The 20,010-nt window shown below is 49.3% G+C and overlaps 1 protein-coding gene across 3 annotated transcripts in view; it reads left to right on the top strand.

The window, feature by feature from the left end:
• The first annotated feature begins 562 nt into the window (after window positions 1-562).
• TRIM16 (tripartite motif containing 16) overlaps window positions 563-20,010 on the top strand; it is a 39,422-nt gene continuing 19,974 nt past the window's right edge. Inside the window, exons 1-6 of one of the 3 annotated variants that reach the window (XM_042966939.1) lie at window positions 563-808; window positions 1,663-1,734; window positions 2,218-2,346; window positions 3,182-3,299; window positions 3,906-4,020; window positions 14,078-14,155. In XM_042966939.1, coding sequence (XP_042822873.1) covers window positions 14,136-14,155 — 20 coding nt within the window. In that variant the 5' untranslated portion in view covers window positions 563-808; window positions 1,663-1,734; window positions 2,218-2,346; ... (1 more) ...; window positions 3,906-4,020; window positions 14,078-14,135. Of the gene's footprint in view, window positions 809-1,662; window positions 1,735-1,795; window positions 1,986-2,217; window positions 2,347-3,181; window positions 3,300-3,905; window positions 4,021-14,077; window positions 14,156-20,010 lie in introns of those variants that run through there. The other 2 variants (XM_042966941.1, XM_042966940.1) reach the window with 2 other exon arrangements.

The following is a 20,010-nucleotide window of genomic DNA, read 5'->3' as shown; positions in this document are numbered from 1 at the left end:
TAGATCTCTGTGTGCGTGAGAGCCCTGTGACTGCTAGTGCAACTCCGTAATATTGCCTTTATTTATGCTAAGCCCCCCATAGTTTTACCCACTATTGCTTCTGCATCACCAGTGCCAATGTCAACAGAGTGAAAAATGTGAATAATATCCTAGTAATAACATGAAAATAATTTTGACCTCACACACTCCCTGAAAGGGTCTCCCTGGGCCCCAGGAGTCCAGACCACACGTTTGGAACCACTGGGTTCCTGGCAGGCATCCAGAGTTTCTGGAAGATGAAGGCAAGTCCTTACACATATTTTATGCTTATTATACTTAACCCATTAATGAAATCCACTAGCTTTCTTCCTCCCCCCCCCCCCACTCTACTCCTTCCCCCGCATTGCCAAAGGCAGAGGTCATTAAACTGGATTAAAAAATAATACTTATATGATGCCTACAAGAGGCTCATTTTATCTTATTTTAAAGATTTTATTTATTTTTAAAATTTATGTCATTTTATTTTAGAGAGAGAGAGAGAGTGTGTGTGAGCCGGGGAGAGGGGCAGAGGGAGAAAGAAAGAGAGAGAATCTTTGGCAGGCTCCATGCTCAACACCGGAGGCTGATGTGGGCCTTGATCCCATGACACTGAGACCACGACCCCAGCTGACATCAAGAGAGGGACGCTCAACCAACTGAGCCACCCAGGCACCCCATCAGTGACGGTGATTTTTAAGAAAGCTTTCCCTGGATGCAATATGGAGAGTGGACTGGAGGGAAGAACTAACGGATGTAGGAATCCTAGTTTGGAGCTGTGGCCATAATGCAGGTAAGAGACAGCGGTGGTTTGGACTACAGTCATGGCAGGGAAAACATGAAGGGTAAAGGTTCTGGAGATATCTGGGATGTCAAATGGTAATGGAATGGGTATGGGGGATGAGGGAAAGGGAAGAGTTAGGGATGCCCCCCACCCCACCCCCCACCCCACGATTCTGTTTGCACATCTGGCCGGGAGCTGGTGGCCGTCTCAGAGAAAAGAACCGTGAAGAGGGCCAGCTCTGTTGTGGTGGGATCCGGAAAGTTTAACTTTGGATGCATTAGGGTCGAGGTGCCCGTGAGAAAGCCAGGTTCTCATATGTCGTATGGAATCTCACATTTCAGGTCTGGGCTGGAGACATCAACCTGTGAGTCATTTGCGCCAGCGGAAACTGAAGTCTTAGGAATGAGTGAATCACGTAGGGAGAGAGAGAGAGAGGTGGGGAAGAGGAGGAGGTCTCGGGTTAAGGCCTCAGAGAACCTCTCAGTTTAACAGCCAGGTTACCAGAGGAGCAGGGAAGGCAGGCTGAAAAGTAACATCCGCGGGGGCCACCCGGAGAACGTGGTGTCTGTCACCTGCATGTTGCCCGTTCGTTTATCTAGGTTCCTGATACTTTACCTTGTTCTAAAATCTGGAAGCTTACACTAACCCCGTGAGTTATACAAAGCCAACTACTCTTAGTTTTATAAGTGGAAAAACCCTGGGGCCGATAAAGCAAATGGTATCCGTAAGTGGCTAATAAACGGGGCTGAGCTGGCATAAACACCCAAGTCTTGTGACGTCGGAACCCCGGGCGGCACCACTCGTGAACATACCGTCACTGAACTGCCAGAGGGGGCGTGTCAACACGGATTTGTTTTTGACAGGTGCCGTCCTCCGCTCATGTAAATTATCAGTTGATATTTTGAACGTTGGGAGATACGAGAAGGCGTGAAAAGGTAACCACTTGAAATAATTTCCACTTGCAGCCCTCTTCCACCTGTGTCCGTGCTCATGCCCTTGACGCTCTTCTTTTTGGTATAATTAGGCTCCTGGCGTACTGTCCATTTTATAATCTTCCTTTAGAAACATGATGCACCCTGACCCTTTCCTCATGTCATTATGCAATGAAAAACTGGTTTTGAAGGAATTGCTCGGCAGAATCTTAGGAAAGCAAACAGAACGATTTGCCAGAAGCAAGCACGTCATGGTGGGTAGATGACTTAAAATACTACCGTCCTGCCTGCCCGTCCCTCTTCATATGCTGGTTTCTGAAGCCAAAACACACGTTCCCTTTCGCAGAGAGTGAATAGTGGTACAGAACCTAAAGTCCCCATGGCTCAGGTTTATAATTGTCATTGCTCTCCTATAACCCTAGAGGGCATGCTCTGTATGCCTCAACCCCACGTGACCTTACCCGGGTCCGTGGTTCTACCCCACAGGTATGTTTCTAGCCTATGGGGACAGAATGAGCACACTTTCCCCAGATCGCTAAGACGGACGCACACCATATTTCCGAGATGAAGCTTACAGATGCCCCTGTTCTCAAGCGAGGGTAACAAAGCCAACAGGTCAGTGTGAATGTCAGGTTGGGAACCAGGCAGGGTAGGGTTTTAAACCTGATAGAGATCTAGAAGCCACATACACGAGTCCAGAGCGGTAGGGGAAATGCATTCTCGAGAGGTTCGTGGAAGTGATGTTCGTTCATCTCTCTCTCTCTCTCTTTTTTTTAAATGTTTATTTATTATTGAGAGACAGAGACAGAGCATGAGCAGGGGAGGGGCAGAGAGAGAGGGAGACACAGCATCGGAAGCAGGCTCCAGGCTCCGAGGGGTCAGCACAGAGCCCTACACAGGGCTCGAACTCACAGACCGCGAGATCAGGACCTGAGCCGAAGTCGGACGCTTAACCGACTGAGCCCCCCAGGCGCCCCTTTCGTTCGTCTCTTATGTTAAGAAGGCTATGTCTCGTCTTCCTTTTTCCAACGACCCCCTAACCCTATCTGCCTACAAAGTGTCCCCTTGAGATATTCTCCTCTTCATTCTTAAAAGGTGGAGGTCAGTCTTCTGTAGCTACTTCCTGCTGTCAGGGGTTAGAGCAGTGAAGATCCCTTGCTCCCGCAAGTGTAAATTTTGGGGTTAGACGGTTTGGGCTGCAGTTTTTCATATCCCTGCTGGATTGTGTGATTTATATGGGACTGTTGCATCCGAGAAGAGGCAAATTTTACTAGCAGGTTAACGTATCGACTGAATACATTGGTCCCCGAGCGACAGAAGAAGGTTAGGATTACAGCTGTTACCGTTGGCCACAAAAAGATTATCCTCAATACTTAACGCAGTTTCGCAGTGCACAACCGAGCATCTGAGCAAAGATGTATTTGTCTGACAATTACTGCCTCTTGAACAGGAACTTCAGGTCCGTCAGCAGCTCACTCGTATAAGCTTCAGGAACATCTTGACTTGGCTCTGCGGGCTTCCTGAGACTGTTGAATCCAGGGAGCCACATCTTGTAGCTCAAGAGAAGAGTAGGTGGTTAACAGCACCAAGTGGGGTCCTGTCCAGATAGGGCTGAGCTGATCCCGAGCTGACCCTCATTGCCAGGTGTTCAAGTACACCCAGTCGCTTGGCTCATTAGGGATGGAGTTTAATTTCCTTTGATAAAGGGAGGCTCCTATTTGCATAATTGTTGAGGGCGGCCACAGCAGTCCCTGGTTGAATTATGTGGTTTATTGCTTGTTTAGTCTCAGTATTTGGGCAAATGAAGTTTCCCTCAGATGCTTGGAAAAGGCCCTCCGCATATCCAGATGTGCTTGGTGCAGGCCTTCCCTTTGAGGCTGCCCTAACTCCAGTTAAAGCTTTGGGGAGCAGCCTCGACCAGTTCTCCTGAGTTCTTTGAAAGCTTAGCTAAACTTTTCTTTAAAGTTCTGTTACATCTTCCAACCTTTCCAGGATGATCGTGGCCTCCGGGCAGCATGTAGCTTCCATTGTATCCCTAGAACCTGGGCCTGTTACCCAGCGGTTATTTTAAAAACAAATGCTGGTCCATTATCACTTTGCATTGTTCAGGGAAGACCAAACCTAGGAATCACCTGCTCAAGTGACCCCTTGACTCCCTCCTTTGCTTTTTTCAGTTCTGCGAGGAAAAGCTTCCATCCACCCGGTAAAAGTATCTGTGAAGCCAGGAGTTATTTATATCCTCTGCAGGGATGGGCATAATTGTAAAATCTACCTGCCAGTCTTTCCCAGGTAAAGTTCCTCTTTGTGCAGCTTTGGCTAGAGGTGGGACGGGGGGAGGTTCGTTTGCACATCTTTTTTTTTTTTTAAGTTTATTTATTTTTGACAGAGAGAGAGTGAGAGAGCGAGAGAGTGAGACAGAGAGAGAGAGAGAGAGAGAGAGAGAGAGAGAGAGCATGAGCGGGGGAGGGGCAGAGAGAGAGGGAGACACAGAATCCGAAGCAGGCTCCAGGCTCTGAGCTGTCAGCACAGAGCCCAACGCAGGGCTCGAACTCACAAACCGGGAGATAATGACCTGAGCCAAAGTCAGACGCTCAACTGACTGAGCCACCCAGGCGCCCCAATTTTTAAATTTATTTTGAGATAGAGAGAGAGAGCAGGAGAGTGCAGAGAGAGAGAGGGAGAGAGAGAATTCCAAGGGCTCCAATTCAGTGTGGAGCCCCAGGCGGGGCTTGAACTCACGAACCCCGAGGTTGTGACCTGAGCCGAAATCAAGAGTCAAGCACTTAACCAACTGAGCCACCCAGGTGCCCCTAGCTATTTATATTTTCAAAAAGCCTCTCCCCTTACCCCCCACCTCCACCTTTTTTCCTTCAGTTTTGGGAACGGGGAATGATCTGGATAAAAGTTCCCAGAGAGGTTGAAGGACTTTGAATTATTAATGGGGCCATATTTCTAGTTTTTGCAAAGATGTACGATATAAGGACAGAGGCTTTTCACTCCTTCGAGGAGCTGGGTTGCAGTTTCATTGACATTGAAATTGACCTACCCATCTAATTACATTTTTTAAAATTAAAAAAAAAAATTTTTTTTAACGTTTATTTATTTTTGAGACAGAGAGAGAGACAGAGCATGAATGGGGGAGGGGCAGAGAGAGAGGGAGACACAGAACCGGAAGCAGGCTCCAGGCTCCGAGCCGTCAGCCCAGAGCCCGACGCGGGGCTCGAACTCACGGACCGCGAGATCGTGACCCGAGCTGAAGTCGGATGCTCAGCCGACTGAGCCACCCAGGCGCCCCTAATTCCATTTTCTTTAATTCACTTCTTGCCCTCTGAGTGCATAGTTCTGATTTGGACTTAGGGAATAAGGTCTTAAGAAAAATTCCTATCGGTCTCTGAATATCACCTTCAGATCTGGCGAATTTCTGGCCACAGATAATCATTGCCTTATCATGTTGAGGGAGAAGGATTTTGATTTTAATGCCCCGTTCCCTGGTGTCTCACTTAAAGGGCAAGATAAAGGTAGACCAGTAAGAAGTGTTTCTTCAGGAGTTGATATTTTGGGGGCTCAATGTTGTCACTATTTCAGAAAGTTTGTTACTAGTTTCTTACACGGATGGTACCCTGTCAGTGTTTTTTAGAAGCTTCTAAACGCCAAGCAGAATATGCATCCCACTCGGATTGTTTAGTTAACAGCCATTTTCCGGAGTTGGGTGTCCAAATAGGCTTAGTAGGTGTTCCAAAGGATCCTCACTTAGGCCATTTGAGCATTAAAATCGTAGTTAATAGAATCCTAAAAATTTTCTTATCCCAGTAACCTGAATGGGCTGCAAGCTTCCAGCGACGTAGTGTCATCCGCCTTCTACCAGGTTTTCTAGGCTCAACCCTACAGAGCACTTGGTCCCCCAGAGCATTTACCAAGGGGACCTTTCTTCTTTTTTTGTTTTTTATTTAAAAAAAAAAAATTTTTTTTTTTACGTTTATTCATTTTTGAGACAGAGAGAGACAGAGCATGAATGGGGGAAGGTCAGAGAGAGAGAGGGAGACACAGAATCTGAAGCAGGCTCCAGGCTCTGAGCTGTCAGCACAGAGCCCGACGTGGGGCTCAAACTCACGGACTGCGAGATCGTGACCTGAGCCGAAGTCGGACGCCCAACCGACTGAGCCACTCAGGCGCCCCCTTTCTTTTTTTTTTTTTAAAAAAAACCTTTCCCCTGAACTTGGATCTCTGTTAAGGGCTTGTCTCCACCTGCCAAAGGGTCTCTCATAAAAGTTGGTGGAGCCACAGATTCGACTGTTCTTAGCCCACTGAAAATTTCCTTCTCTAGAGAGTTGGTAAGTAAATCTCTTACAACTGAGAATTTAAAAGTGCACACTCTGTTGTTCGGGTCTACCAGACGGGGGCCTCTCCATCTCCAGAATCTGAGATTTATCTCACTGAGGCCTTCAGGATCAGGTATCCCCCAATCAGCCTCCAGGACTCGAGGGTACAAAGGAGTGTTGGGATCCCTCAGACTCCCCTTCCAGAACAGACCAGATCTCTGCCCAGACCTCAAGCCCTTCCTTTTCTCCCCGCTTGAGATAGGGGCGGAGCCAGAGAGCCGATTTGTGGGATTTGTGGGGTAATTGCCTGTCACCGCTCTGAAGGGACTCTGATCACAGTGTCCAGAGTGGCCGCTGAACCCATTGCACGGACTGGTACATCGAGTGCCAGTAGGGACGGATTCTCTTAGTGCCCTTCCTCCGGGACCCCCAGCGACATAGACCAGGTGGCCGGGTGACCGGCTCTCGTTGCCCACCGCATCACCTGTTTGGAGCCGGCACAGCTCAAGGGGATTAGGTGAGAGGTCCCATCTAGGTTGCCAGATTCTGTCACCCGAAACAGGGTTCGGCTCTTAGTGGGAGTGGAGCCAAAAGACACAATCAAGCCAAAGAGAAGGAGAAGGAAGGGTTTTACTTGCACCAAGTAAGGAGAGCGCTGGGGCGATTTCCCAAAGCAGCGTCTCCTGGAACAACAAAATCGGGGAGTCTTAAGCTAAGGGTGTGTGGATATTCATGGCGAGGCATGAATAGATGGTGGCAATCTAGAACTGGGGCAAAAATCGCCCTGAGTTGACAGAGTCCAGGTCCTGGTAGACTGAAGTCGTGGGGCCAGCAAGGGCCGGGGACATCAGTTCTCTGGCTCCAGTCAGTCTGGTGGTTGAGTGCTCAGGGGGCGTTTAAATCCTGCAAAAATGACTCAAGAATGTGCTTCAGGGGCAGTCTTTTGAAACAGCACTGGGGGCCGGTCTTACCACCGACTTATTGTCTCTGATACTGGTTAGGTATGTCCTGACCTGGTAGTTGAGGGAGCAAAAAGCCAGCTGAGGGCAAAGCACAAACTAACACCCAGCAACCCAGCAATCCCCCTGCCCCCCCAACCAAGTGGGATATGTGTGACATTCCTCAGGCACTCCTGGCTGCCCCAAAACAAAGGCAGGGGACAAACAAATGGTCAGCTGATAGAGATCACAGTCACCCAGGACATGACTCTCCATCAGTTTGCAACTGTCTTTTTATTTTTATTTATTTTTGAGAGAGAGAGAGACACAGAGTGTGAATGACGGGGTGCGGGGGAAGGGCTGGGGAGGGAGACACAGAATCCGAAGCAGGCTCCAGGCTCTGAGCTGTCAGCACAGAGCCCGACGCGGGGCTCGAACCCACCAACTGCGAGATCGTGACCTGACCTGAGCCAAAGTCAGACGCTTAACCGACTGAGCCACCCAGGCGCCCCCAGTTTGCCACTGTCTTAATGATTTACAAGAAAAAAAGCCATCTTAGCAATAACCAGACCTTCAGAAACCTACAGACTCAATTTCCTGGAGCCCTAACATCACCCTCCCCTCCACAGTATAGAAAATTTTACATAATCAGCCAGTCCTCTCACTTACAATGCAACCCTTTCTGCTCATATAGGTCCTGTCCCTGTGCTATAATAAAAACACCTTTTTGCACCAAAAAACGGCTCAAGAATTCATTCTTGGCCATTGGCTCCCGCACCCGGCTTCAAACTGCATCGGTAGTGGCTGTTTGTTTTTACATTTTTCTATTCCCTTAAAATCATTAATTACTGAGGTCTGTTTTTCTGAAATTTTAACATATCCCAGGAAGGTCTGGAGGAAATGTGTTCCAGCAAGTAGTCAAGCATGGATCACAAAATGCCTGGGGGCCTAAAATGTTAAGAAAGCGATGTCTTGTCTTTTTCCGGGGACCCCTAACCCTCTCTGCCTACAGAACGTCATCCTTGGCCTGTTTCTTGTGTCACAGCTTAACAAAACTCCTTTGAGGGAGCCTTAGCTCATCAAATACCTGGTGTGTATAAATCTACTTGCATTTATAGGATGTCTTTTTCAATTTTTTCACAAAATTGGGGTGCCTGGGCAGCTCAGTTGGTTAAGCGTCCGCCTTCGGCTCAGGTCAGGGGCTCATGGTTTGTGGTTCAAGCCCCGCATCGGGCTCTGTGCTGACAGCTCAGGATTCTGTGTCTCCCTCTCCCTCTGCCTCCCCTCCCCCCGCTCTCTCTCTCTCAAAAATAAACATTAAAAATGTTTTCAAAAATGTAAATTAGTAGGCGCAGATACTGCATCCCCATTTGACAGATGAGAACACTAAGGCTCAGAGAGGTCAAAATACTTACCAGGGTCACACAGCTGGTAGGTGCTAGGCCAGAGGGATAGACAGTTAACCACCTGACAGTTCTGACTCTATCTGGATTCCTCCCATAACAAAAACACTCAAGTCCCCTGTTTAATAAGCTTGTTTCCTTCCTACTAAAACACAAGACAGTCTTTATTTTACTCTCATGGAGGTAATAGATCCGATGTCTTCTTTTGAGCACTCTTGTTGTTTTATTTAGTCGCGGAGTCTGCATCCTGCTTTGGAGGAAGGCTGCCCCCTCAATTCCAGGAAAGCCAAATGCACAGATGTTAGGCTCCCTCCGCCCAGTCAGCTTACGGAAATACAGAGCATTCTGCAACCATCTGGTTTGCAACAATGAGGTGGAAATTGAAACCGTTTGAGCAAAGGAGGGTCCCCAGGGGGAGTGGAATTAAGACCAGAGCTTCAGTGGCTCCTGAAACCTAGCATCTTCCCCCAGGGAGAGGACTTCCCGGGCAGTGAGTTTATTATTTATAGAGAAAACAAACCATTGTCCTCGATGGCCACAAAGAATCCTTGGAGGGAGGGGCAGGTTTTGGCTTTAGAAAGAAAAAAAAATTTTTTTCCTTCCTTTGTTCAGGGAATGTAGGTCAAGTAGTCTTTACTTCTTATTTAAAAAAAAAAAAAAAATAGGGGTGCTTGGGTGGCTGATTTCGGCTCAGGTCATGATCTCACAGTTCGTGGGTTTGCCCTGCACCGGGCTCTATGCTGAGAGTGCAGAACCTGCTTGGGATTCTCTCTCTCCCTCTCTGCCCCTACCTCGCTCATGCTCTCTTTCTCATAAATGAATGAATGAATGGAACTGATTGTAAGATTGCTGGGAGAGAGCGAACAAAACGCACATTCTCAAAGAGATTTGTAGACGTGTTCAGTTAGCATCACAGGCCCCGGAGTCAGCCTGCTAGGTTCAAATCCCGGCTCGTTCAAAAGCCAGCATAGCGTCTGGAGGCAGGTGATTCAAGCCCAATTGGCTTAAATTTATTAGTTTAATTTCCTCATCTACGAAATAGGAATAGGAATAGCACCTCTCCCTGGAGGTGGCTGTGAAGATTAGCTCACATAAGATACGTAAAGCCCTTAGCACTGATATTGATAAGAGTATTAACAATAGTGTACAGACTTTGAGCCTCATCCAAGCCCACATGCAGAGATGCATCAGCCAGCTTAGGGCCGTACATTTTCTGGATTGCTTTGAATGTCTTATTTGTGCTGCCCAGGCCCCCTCATGGTCCTCTTTACCACTCTCTGCTTGAGCTGATGAAGGAAGGTTCTGGAACTTCTGGCAGCTCTGGCTTCTTGCAGGGACCCCATTTCTCCCATGCTTCCTCTCTCCTTGGGAAACCCCTTCTTCCCTGTCTGTGTGGTGCCTGGCAGTGCTTCCCCATGGGACCAGGCCTGGTTCTCTTTGTAGACAACTATAGGGACCAAGGGCCAGCTGCCCCTAGAAGTGCCACTTTGATATATTGGTTATTTTAAGTAAAGGTTACTTAAGAGACAGCCTATTCAAGAAGGACCCTCCCCCTGAAAGCAGAATAAATCTCCTGTGTGAAAGGCACCCTCCCTGTATCAGGAAGTCAGAGATACCCTTATCACCAGGGGTGGGAACTTTAGAGCGAGAAACTGTGTATAAACAACCCTTGTTATTTTTTACTCATTTCCTCCCCCAGCCCAAATTCTGCTTAGAATTTCTCACTAATCGAGGCTCCCAAATTAAGTTTTCTTTGTCCTGTCAATTCCTCACAGATTCACTGTCTCTGTCTAAAAAAAAAAAAAAAAAAAAAAAAAAAAAAAAGTATAAAAAAACTTCCTGCCTTGGTCATTTCTTTATATCTCAGTTTCACTAGACCCAGACTGTGCACTGGGTCTCCCTGTGCACATGATAAAACCTTGATTCCCCTGCCCCCCCCCCCCCCCCCATTAATCTGTCTCATGCAAATTTAATTCTTGGTCCAGCCAGGAGACCTTGAGGGTAGTGGGAGAATGTTTCCTTCCCTTCATGACACATGGGCTCCCACTGCATCCCAGACTCACTCTCCACAGCCCAGATGCCCATTTTTGTTCTCCTTGTCCCTTGGCAAGTCTGTGTCCACCTCTGGGCTGACTGGCAGCTCCCTGGGAGTTGCTGGGTTTGGGCGATTTTCAAGCCCTGCTTTGATCAGAACCAGCGCTTCCAGTCCCATACATGCCCACAGGCACACAGACTGTGGTCAATGCTTTGACTCCTTTTCCTTTTTTTTTTTTTTTAAATGTTTATTTAGTTTTGAGAGAGAGAGAGAGAGAGAGAGAGAGACAGAGCTCAAGCTGGGGAGGGTCAGAGAGAGAGGGAGACACAGAATCCGAAGCAGGCTCCAGGCTCTGAGCTGTCAGTACGGAAGCCCAATGTGGGGCTCGAACTCACGAACTGTGAGGATCATGACCTGAGCCGAAGCTGGACGCTCAACTGACTGAGCCACCCAGGTGCCCCTGTTTTCCACTCACTCTGCTCTCTGGGGGTCAGGATGCTGAGGCTCCCCCATGTTGCCATCCGTACATCTTTTTTATTTATCTGACATCAGACACTTGTGTTCTCTGGGTCTGAGTTTTCTTATTCATAAATGTTGGGAAGGAGGAGTGTGGAGAGGATGATTTTCTAAGGTTCCTTCCATCTCTGAAGGTCTGCACCTCACTAGTAAATCAAAGAGGCCCCCCCCATCCCGACCCTGCACACTGCTTGGCTCCTCCCCGTCCAGAAGCCCGACTGCCCTGGCCATTAGCTTTACTGAGCTGCTGTTTCGGCTCCCATTTTGACTGGGCCTGGACGGGCTATCTAACTTCCAGAAAGCCAGCAGTAACCAAAACAACAGTCGGCTTAGGGTCTCTGGGGAAACCAAACTGGGAACCCATCTTCCATCTCCAGGGCAAGGGAGAACATTCGTTACTTTAAAAGACTGATTTCATGGGACACCTGGGTGGCTTAGTCGGTTGAGCATCCGGCTCTTGATTTCTGCCCCGGGCTGGGGTCTCACAGTTTGTGAGTTCAAGCCCCATGTCGGGCTCTGTGCCGACAGTGCAGAGCCTGCTTGGGAATCTCTCTCTCTCTTCCTCTCTCTCTGCTCCCCCCGCCCACCTTCTCTCTCTGAAAATAAATAAATTAAAAAAAAAAAGATTTATTTCTCTTGTTACAGGCAGGTTATTTTGCCACTGTAGGCCTAACCCATGAAGATCATGAGAATTTAACATGCGTGATTGCTTTGGGCTTTATTATACCACGGTTCTTGGAGTTGTTACGGAGGTTGATCCCGAGATTCAACAGAGCATAGTCAGACGAATGTGCTAACTGTATACCACAGAAGGGTCTGAAATCTATTAAGAACCGGGGAGTGTGGTCAAATTCCTTAGCTCTCCATTTCCAGGCCACTGGAGACTCCCCATGATGAGGTCCAGCTGTGGCTCCTGGTGGCCCCAGGGTTTGAGAAGAGGTGGTCAAGGTGCACCCTGGCCACACCTATTTGGCAAACAAGAAGGAGCCTGGGCACAACCCAGTACTAGCCCTTCTGTAGCTTAGGGAAGAAACAACCTTGATGTACTTGCTTTGCTGTATAGGGGCCGAGGGCAGGGCCGAGGGCAGGCCTCCCCAAGATGGGCCACTTTGGAACGGAGATTACCTTGAGTTAAAAAGCAGTTGGGGCTCCTGGGTGGCTCAGTTGGTTAAGTGTCCAACTTCGGCTCAGGTCATGATCTTGTTGCATCCACACGACTCCTGAAACAGAATGCTAGGGGCACCAGTGACAGTCACAATGAAGTTTATTGCAATGAGAGGCAAGGCCGACCGATCGGGACCAACACTTTTGATCAGAGTGCGGCCCCGACCGATCGGGACCAACACTTTTGATCAGAGTGCGGCCTCGAACAGCCGGGGTACAGAGTTTTTATAGCCGATCACATCGTTTTATCATCACCTGGGAACAGAACAAAGAAATAGTTCCCAGATGAGTTAGAAACAGTTCCCGGATGGGGTGGTTATTTTAGACTTTCTGCCCTTAGGTTGCAACCAGTGGATCTCCTTGACCCTGCCTCTGATGCTTTGAACTTTTGTTTCCTTAGCTGGTGAAGCCTAATTTACAGGAGTATGAAGTGTAATTTACAAGAGTAAAGGAAGGCTGTTATCTCTTAAGCTGTTATCTCTCAAGCTACAGGTTAGCCCTACACTACAGTTTAACCCTTACAATCTCGTGGTTTGTGAGTTTGAGCCCCACCTTGGGCTCTGTGCTGACAGCTTGGAGCCTGGAGCCTGCTTCAGATTCTGTGCCTCCCTCTCTCTCTCTCTGCTCCCTCCCCCAGTTGTGCTCTCTCTCTCTCTCTCTCTCAAAGATAAATACACATTTAAAAAAATGCAGTGAAAAACCCCAGCAGATTCAGGAGAAGCTTTTTACCTCCCCCCACAACTGCCTAAGAGAATTCAGCCTAAAAGCTCCAGGAGAGCAGAGAGCTGCATAATGGCATGAATGGGGAGGCATGGTGCACGGTGGACAAGAGGGACCCGGCAAGACCTGTTTGATCAAAGTCCTCTACGTGCCATCGTTTCTGAGTGGCCCAGCAAACACTTATTTACCAAACATTAACTAACTCTCCGGCATCTTCCTCTGAATTGTGTTTTCTTTTCCCTTTAAGCCCCAGACTCCTCCCTACCCCGTTTTCCTTAGTTCAGAATGACATACACACCTCACTTTGCCTGACTGTCTTTGCAATTTCCAAGTCTGCCTGGATGCCCCGTGTGTACAAAAGCTAATTTGATCTCCTGTTTATCGGCCTCGTGTTACTTTGATCTTTAGTCTGGCTAGAGGGACTTGAAGGGCAGAGGAAATTCTGTGTCGCCGACAGTTGGAGGCTGTCTGTAGGTAAAGGGGAGTTGAAGCTGATTTGGGCTGTTTTTTTCCAGCCAAAGCAGGAGGCCTTCAGGCATTCGCTGGGCGCTGGGCAAGACAGACCCTATTTGAGTGTGCAACCCTGTCTTCCGAACCAACATGGATGTCCCTGTGACTTAGAGAAGGCTTGTGCAACACCCTGGGGCAGCCCTTCCTTCCCGAGGGGACCACAAAGAGATAGGAGGCTAGGGGGTCGGGGTAAGGACTGCTTATAACCATCATGTGCCAAAACTAAGTGCCATGATCGTTCCGGTCCTTAAGCTCTGTTCTACCTTTCAGTTTGTTCTCTTGTTTTGCCAGCGAGAACCAACCACCAAACACAATCCAAGAGGCCATCTTCTGATTTTAGGAGAAAAGGAGGGCTGGGGATCAGTTTGCTGATAACGATCCCAGGCCAGAAAGTCCATGGGGCTCCCATCCCCAGGTGAACCAGGAACATTGTGAGGTGGTTTCTGGAAGAATGATCTATCTTCTGGTTCTGTGGTTCCCAGACGTTGGGATCTTTGGCAGAAAAATGGCAGAGTGAATTTGGAGGGTTGTCTTAGACGTAACTCTTCCAGATACCCCCACCCACACTGTTATCACCAGAGGTTCATAAAAGATGAGGGGTTTCGTTCCAGAAAAGGGCACAGGACACAAGCTCAATAAAGCGTAATCCCTTGCAATCAATCAAATTCAGATTTATGACGATTTCATTATATTATTTGTATTTTCTCAGTCTGATGGACTGATTTTTCTTAATTTCTACAGGCTCATGGACAGATATTATCTACATTTGTGAATCACAGCCCTGTGTGGCTCAGCAGAGATGCAAATGAAAAAAATCTGGTGAGATTTTTGTTTCTTCTTTTAAAAGTTTATTTATTTTGAGAGAGAGAAGGAGCAGGGGAGAGGCAGAGAGAGAGGGAGGGAGGGAGAATCCCAAGGAGGCTACACACTGTCCGGGCAGAGCCTGACACTGGGCTTGAACTCGTGAGCCATGAAATCATGACCTGAGCTGAAATCAAGAGTCGGATGCTCAACTGACTGAGCCATCCGGGTGCCTCTGGTGAGATTTTTGTTTTTTGTTTTAAAATATTTTATTTATTTTTAAGACAGAGAGAGACAGAGCATGAGGGGGGATGGGGCAGAGAGAGAGGGAGACACAGAATCTGAAGCAGGCTCCAGGCTCCGAGCTGTCAGCACAGAGCCCGACGCGGGGCTTGAACTCATGAACTGTGAGATCATGACCTGAGCCGAAGTTGGACACTCAACCGACTGAGCCACCTGGGCACCCCGAGATTTTTGAAGAGACAAATGGGAAGCTGTTTGCTTAGGAGAAAAGCTTGAGGAGTTTCTTTAGCCAGAAACTGCCGTGTAGAGTCCTTGGGTTGAGAAAGTTCTTTTTGAACTGTTCCAGATTCCCCAAGGTGATGACCTTAAACCAGCAAACTGGAGGGAATCAGTTGGCATTTATTGTTTACATACCTTTTAGGGAGTTTGCCAGTTTGTGGGATTATTTGTCACAAAGTCAACTGGAGAAGAAAGATTAATAATGACCTGCCTACCTACAAATTGGTTAGAAAATGGCTTGTTAGAATTCGAATCCTCAAAATTCTAGGTAGGGAAACCTCCCTTAATTCTGGAAAGGAATACCAAACCACCACTTGGCTCTCACATTCCTGGAGGCAGGTCTGACTCAGAAAAGGATACTGAGGCGACATCATGTTAGTTTTGTAAAGAAGAGAGAGACACTCTACTATATACAAGGGCAAAAGTTTGGGGTGGATGTGAGTGGTGTCCAGTTAACCCTGGACTGAGCCTCGCCGCCACAGGACCATTCCTTTGCTTGAACTGATCTCAGTGAATTGCGTAGAATCATCTCCTGGTGGAAGGAGCCGTCACAACGCCCTGCTTTCCGTCACAACGCCCTGCAGCTGTCACAATGCCCCGCAGGACTTGGAGGTCAGAGCTGAACTGACCAGAGTCAGGAGTGGGAAGAGAATGGCACCCAGAACTTCGGGGTCACTTCTTGCTGCTGGAGGGGTCAAGCAAGACTCTCTCTCAGTGACCGTGGAAGGCAGATGGCTTCGGTTAGAGCCCCGGCTCCTCATAAGAGCCTGGAACAGGAAATGGACAAGGGTCAGAAAGAGTCCACCTTCTAGTTAGAAGGGACCTTAGGCAGATCAGAGGAGCCTGTAGGGGCAGGTGAGCCATACAGGGTCCCTCATTCATTCATTCATTCATTCATGCACGCATTCAGCAGACCTATAGCACAAATGATACATAGTCATTCACTCATTCACTCAAGTGACAGGTGCTGGATAAACAGTGGGGGGTGGGGTAAAAAGGCCAGTGGTCTGGCAAGGCTTTGCTGGGGGCGGGGCATGAAATTGAGACCCATGGGTCTGAGTTGTTAAGGGCACGTAAGTTCAGAAGAAAAAAAAAATTCTTTTTATGGAAAATACTAGAGTATGTTTGCAAATTGACGGCAGCTATCCAGTGGAGAGGGCCAGAATAAGGGTGCAGGAAGGAGTGTAACGGAAGGGCAGAGTCCCTGCTAAGGCGAGTGGAAGAGGGGAGAGTCCATTGCACTTGAGGAAGGACTTAGACTTTTATAGACCTAGAGACCGCGCTGCCGCTGCAGAGGGAGGGAGGGAGGGGAGAGGCGACAGGAGCAGTGGCTTTGATTGCACTTTGCACGGAAAGCATGAGCCCAGATCCTCTGCACAAAGGGGAGGTAGGAAGAAGGAAGAGGGTTGAGAAGTGAGGGAGGGAAGAGACAGCTTACCTAGAAGAACACAGCAGGATGGCTATGCAATGGGGGGGTAGGGGGGGTGGGAGGGGGCGTGGTGCTGGAGGGTAATTAACCATCGATCGATTGATCTTGAATTTACCGGTTGCCTCTCTGTGCAATTGGGGATTTTACTCCAATGACCCTCACCTTGAAATGCAGGCTCAAGGAAGGTGGAAAGGGGGCCTATTTGGCATTCTGGGGGTTGCCAGGAGGCTGACACGGAGGGTGGAAAGGGGACCGTGCTTGTGCCGAGCCATGGAATCTAAAAGAAGCTGAGAGGAACGTGAAGACATGAGGCAGGGGATGACAAAGAGGACCTGGCGAGGGGCAGTGCGTTATTGGCCTGCTGGACCCGAGGCGCCTTCTTCCGAGGGGCGTTGCTTTTTTTTCTTTTTAATGTTGATTTATTGAGCGGGGGAGGGGCAGAGAGCGAGTGGGGGACAGAGGATCCAAAGCAGGCCCCGGGCTGACAGCACACAGCCCGATACAGGGCTCAAACTCGCTAACCGTGAGATCCCCACCGAGCTGAAATTGGACGCTCAACCAACTGAGCCACCCAGGCGACCCCCTGGGGCATTTAAGCGAGGGAGCTTACAGGTAGAGTCAGAGCGTAAACTTTCCCATTCCTGATTTTGGAGACAGAGGTTTCTGGTGAATGCAAAATGCATAGGTGAGGAAGGAAGGAATTCTAACACGGGCTACACCAGGGATGGACCCTAGGGACCTTATGCCGAGGGACACAAGCTGGACCCAGGAGGAAGACCGTATGAGTCCACTTATGTGGGGTAACCTGGAATCATCAGATCCACAGAAGCAGAACGTCAAAGGCTGGCTGCCAGGGAGGGGGCTGGGGTGGGGACAGAGGGTCGGGGAGTTAGGCTTGAATGGGGACAGTTTCAGTTGGGGAAGAGGGAAGGAGTCTGCAGACAGACGGCGGTGAGGGCGGTACAAAATGTGGATGTACTTAACGTCACCAAAACGGTTAAGGAGGGCACGTTTGATGTCATGTGTATTTTACCACAGTTAAAAAAAAAAAAATCCACGTGTGACCATAGAGTGGGCGGCCGACGAAAAGGTCCTCAGCAATGAGGTGGCCACAGAAACACGCAGGGGTGCAGGCTCTGAGAAGGGCGGCAGGGCAGGGTTGGAGAGGGAGGCTGTGGTCCAGGAGCTTCAGGGTCCCATGAATAAGGGGCATGGCGGGGAGGTGGGTAGAGGCCGGTGGCTGAGTGGGGGGGGGGGGTGCAGTAGACAGGAGGGCTGGGGGGGACAGCCGTCTGCATGTTGTGATTGGGGAGCATGAACGATGCCCACCCGGCCCTGGCTCGTGAAGGGGAGAGAAGGAACACAGCCAGTTGAGAGGTGGCAGGAGACTTTGGGACAAGCCCAATGCAAGTTAGGTCAAGTGGGCAGAGGGAACTGTCTGAGAAAGACTGAGGATATTGGGGTGCCCCCGGGCTGCAGCAGGAGGAGAGGGGTGGTTATGGGGAACGCTTGGTTCAACAGGGAATTGCGGGTTTCAGAGATCCGCGGGACGTCAGCCCCAATCTTCTGGTGCCCAAGTGTTGAGCCAGGGTATCGGAGGCCTAGTGAAATGCATCACCTCCCCAGGAAGAAGGCTCAGAGCTCAGGGCCACCACTGTCATCTGGAAGGTTGTGCTTCAAGGCCGGGGGGTGCAGGGGATTTAGAAGCCGTGGGGAATTCTGTGGTCCCCACAGGGCTAGACGCAGGCCTCCAGAGGACCTCCACTCTCCCAGTAAGCTCGGACGTGAACTCAGAGGCAACACAGTTCCCCCAGAGAGCCCAACCAGGCCTCTGTTTGCTAGACCTGATGGAGGCTGACATGCTCATTTTATGCATGGGGAAGCTCACGTTTTGTGGGGACAAAATATATTCTCAGGCCAGGCTGGGACTGAAATTCAGATTTCCTGTCCTCCAGGCTGCCATGGACCCTCTGCTACCTTAGGCTCCAGTGGGGAGGCAGAGAAGGGCTGAGTATGCCCACAACTGCCCTTTAGGGTTGGCGGTAGAGAATGGGGCAGGCAGGGAAACTGCGTAAAAGGAGAGAGGGTGGAGGGCACCTGGGTGGCTCAGTGGGTCGAGCGTCCAACTTCGGCTCAAGTCATGATCTCACGGTTCGTGGGTTCTAGCCCCGAGTCGGGCTCTGTGCTGACAGCTGGGAGCCTGGAGCCTGTTTCGGATTCTGTATCTCCCTCTGTGTCCCTCGTCTGCTCATGCTCTCCGTCTCTGTTTCAAAAGAAAGAAAGAAAGGGAAGGAAGGAAGGAAGGAAGGAAGGAAGGAAGGAAGGAAGGAAGGAAGGAGAGAGGGTGGGAAGGAGAAGGCAAAGGAAAGAATGGGAGGCAGGGGAGAGGAACCAGGCTGGCTGTCTCAGTGCCCTCTGATCAGCCCTGGAGGCTGTGGAACGGGTCAGGCAAGCCACTTTCCCTCCTCCTCCCGAGAAAGATCAAAGGCTCTAAGCTTGTGGGTGGACCAGTTCCGCTGCAGTGGAACTGTCTTTCTACAAAAAGGATAGGAAGGAAGGCAGCCTTGTCCGCTAATACTGGAGAAAGTTCTGAGGAACAGTGTGAACCCGCAGAAGCCAGTTCCTTTCCCTCCTGGCTGAGGGCGTCTAAAAACCAACCATGCAGTTAAATACAGGGAAACCTCTTCTTGGGGGGCGGGGGGGGCTCTTCAACAGTGGATGACAGTATTCAGGACAGGGACACTTTGGAAACTTTATATTGCTAGAAAGGGCTGCTTGTAGGCAATCATGATGTGAATATTCGATGCATGTGGAAAATATAACAGGGCTGCAGCTGAGAAGGATTTTTACAGTCTCAGTTCTGTCCAACTCTGAGCAGCCTCTGGACTTCTCGAATGTTTGGGATGGCTGCCCATCTGGCAGATACGAAGAATAATGTGTATCCCCACCCAGTGGCGATGCCTGGGAGCGCCTTTCTTTTAAGGGGTTGGATGCTTCCTGGCTCATCCTCTGGCCATGGGTTATGGGCTGAATTGTGTCTTTCTCTCCCAAATTTATATGTTGCATTCCTGACTCCCGGTACCTCATAAGATGATGACTGTATCTGGAGACAGGGTCTTTAAAGTGGTAACGAAGCGGTGTCTGGGTGGCTGAGTTGGTTGAGTGTCTGACTTCAGCTCAGGGCATGATCTCCTGGTTTGTGAGTTCGAGCCCTGCATCGGGCTCTCTGCTGTCAGTGTGGAGGCCGCCTCAGATCCTCTGTCCCCCTCTCTGTCTCTGCCTCTCCCCTGCTCACACATGCTCATGCTCTCTCTCTCTCTCTCTCAAAAATAAACACATTAAAAAAAAAAATCAAGTGGTAATGAAGAGTCGGTCACTAGGGTGGGCCCTAATTCAATATGACTGGTGTCCTTATAAGAAGAGGAGATTAGGACACAGAGACCCACCCAGAGGGAAGGCCATATGAAAACATGGGGAGAAGACGGCCATCTGTAAGCCAAGGAGAGAGACCTCAGAAGAGACCAACCCAGCTGACACCCTGATCTTCAATTTTAGCCAAAAGAACCATGAAACAATTAATTTCTGTTGTTTATATCAAACCAGTCTGTGGTACTCTGTTATGGCAATGTGGGGAAACTCACACGCTGTGTCCAGCAACACTTTATTAAGTGGGCAAAGGGGCTGTTTCTTGGGACATACCTCTTTCTAGGAACCATGGGGTGGGAGGCATGGCCTGGGAGAGCTGTCTGAATGGAGCTTTATGTAGAAGGAGACACATTCTTCCCTGACTCTCTGATCCCCTCTGAACACACTTTTGCGAGAAGGTGATGTGGCCAAGGTCAGGGTCAGAGGCATATATCCTCCTTTTCCTAGATGCCTCATGTCTGGTTCTATGAGATGGGAAGGGCCTGCCATATCGTTG

This window comes from Panthera tigris, chromosome E1 (assembly GCF_018350195.1).
Source record: "Panthera tigris isolate Pti1 chromosome E1, P.tigris_Pti1_mat1.1, whole genome shotgun sequence".
NCBI lineage: Eukaryota > Metazoa > Chordata > Mammalia > Carnivora > Felidae > Panthera > Panthera tigris.
Note: the sequence above shows the minus strand (reverse complement) of the source record. Positions and strands in the feature narration are given on the sequence as shown.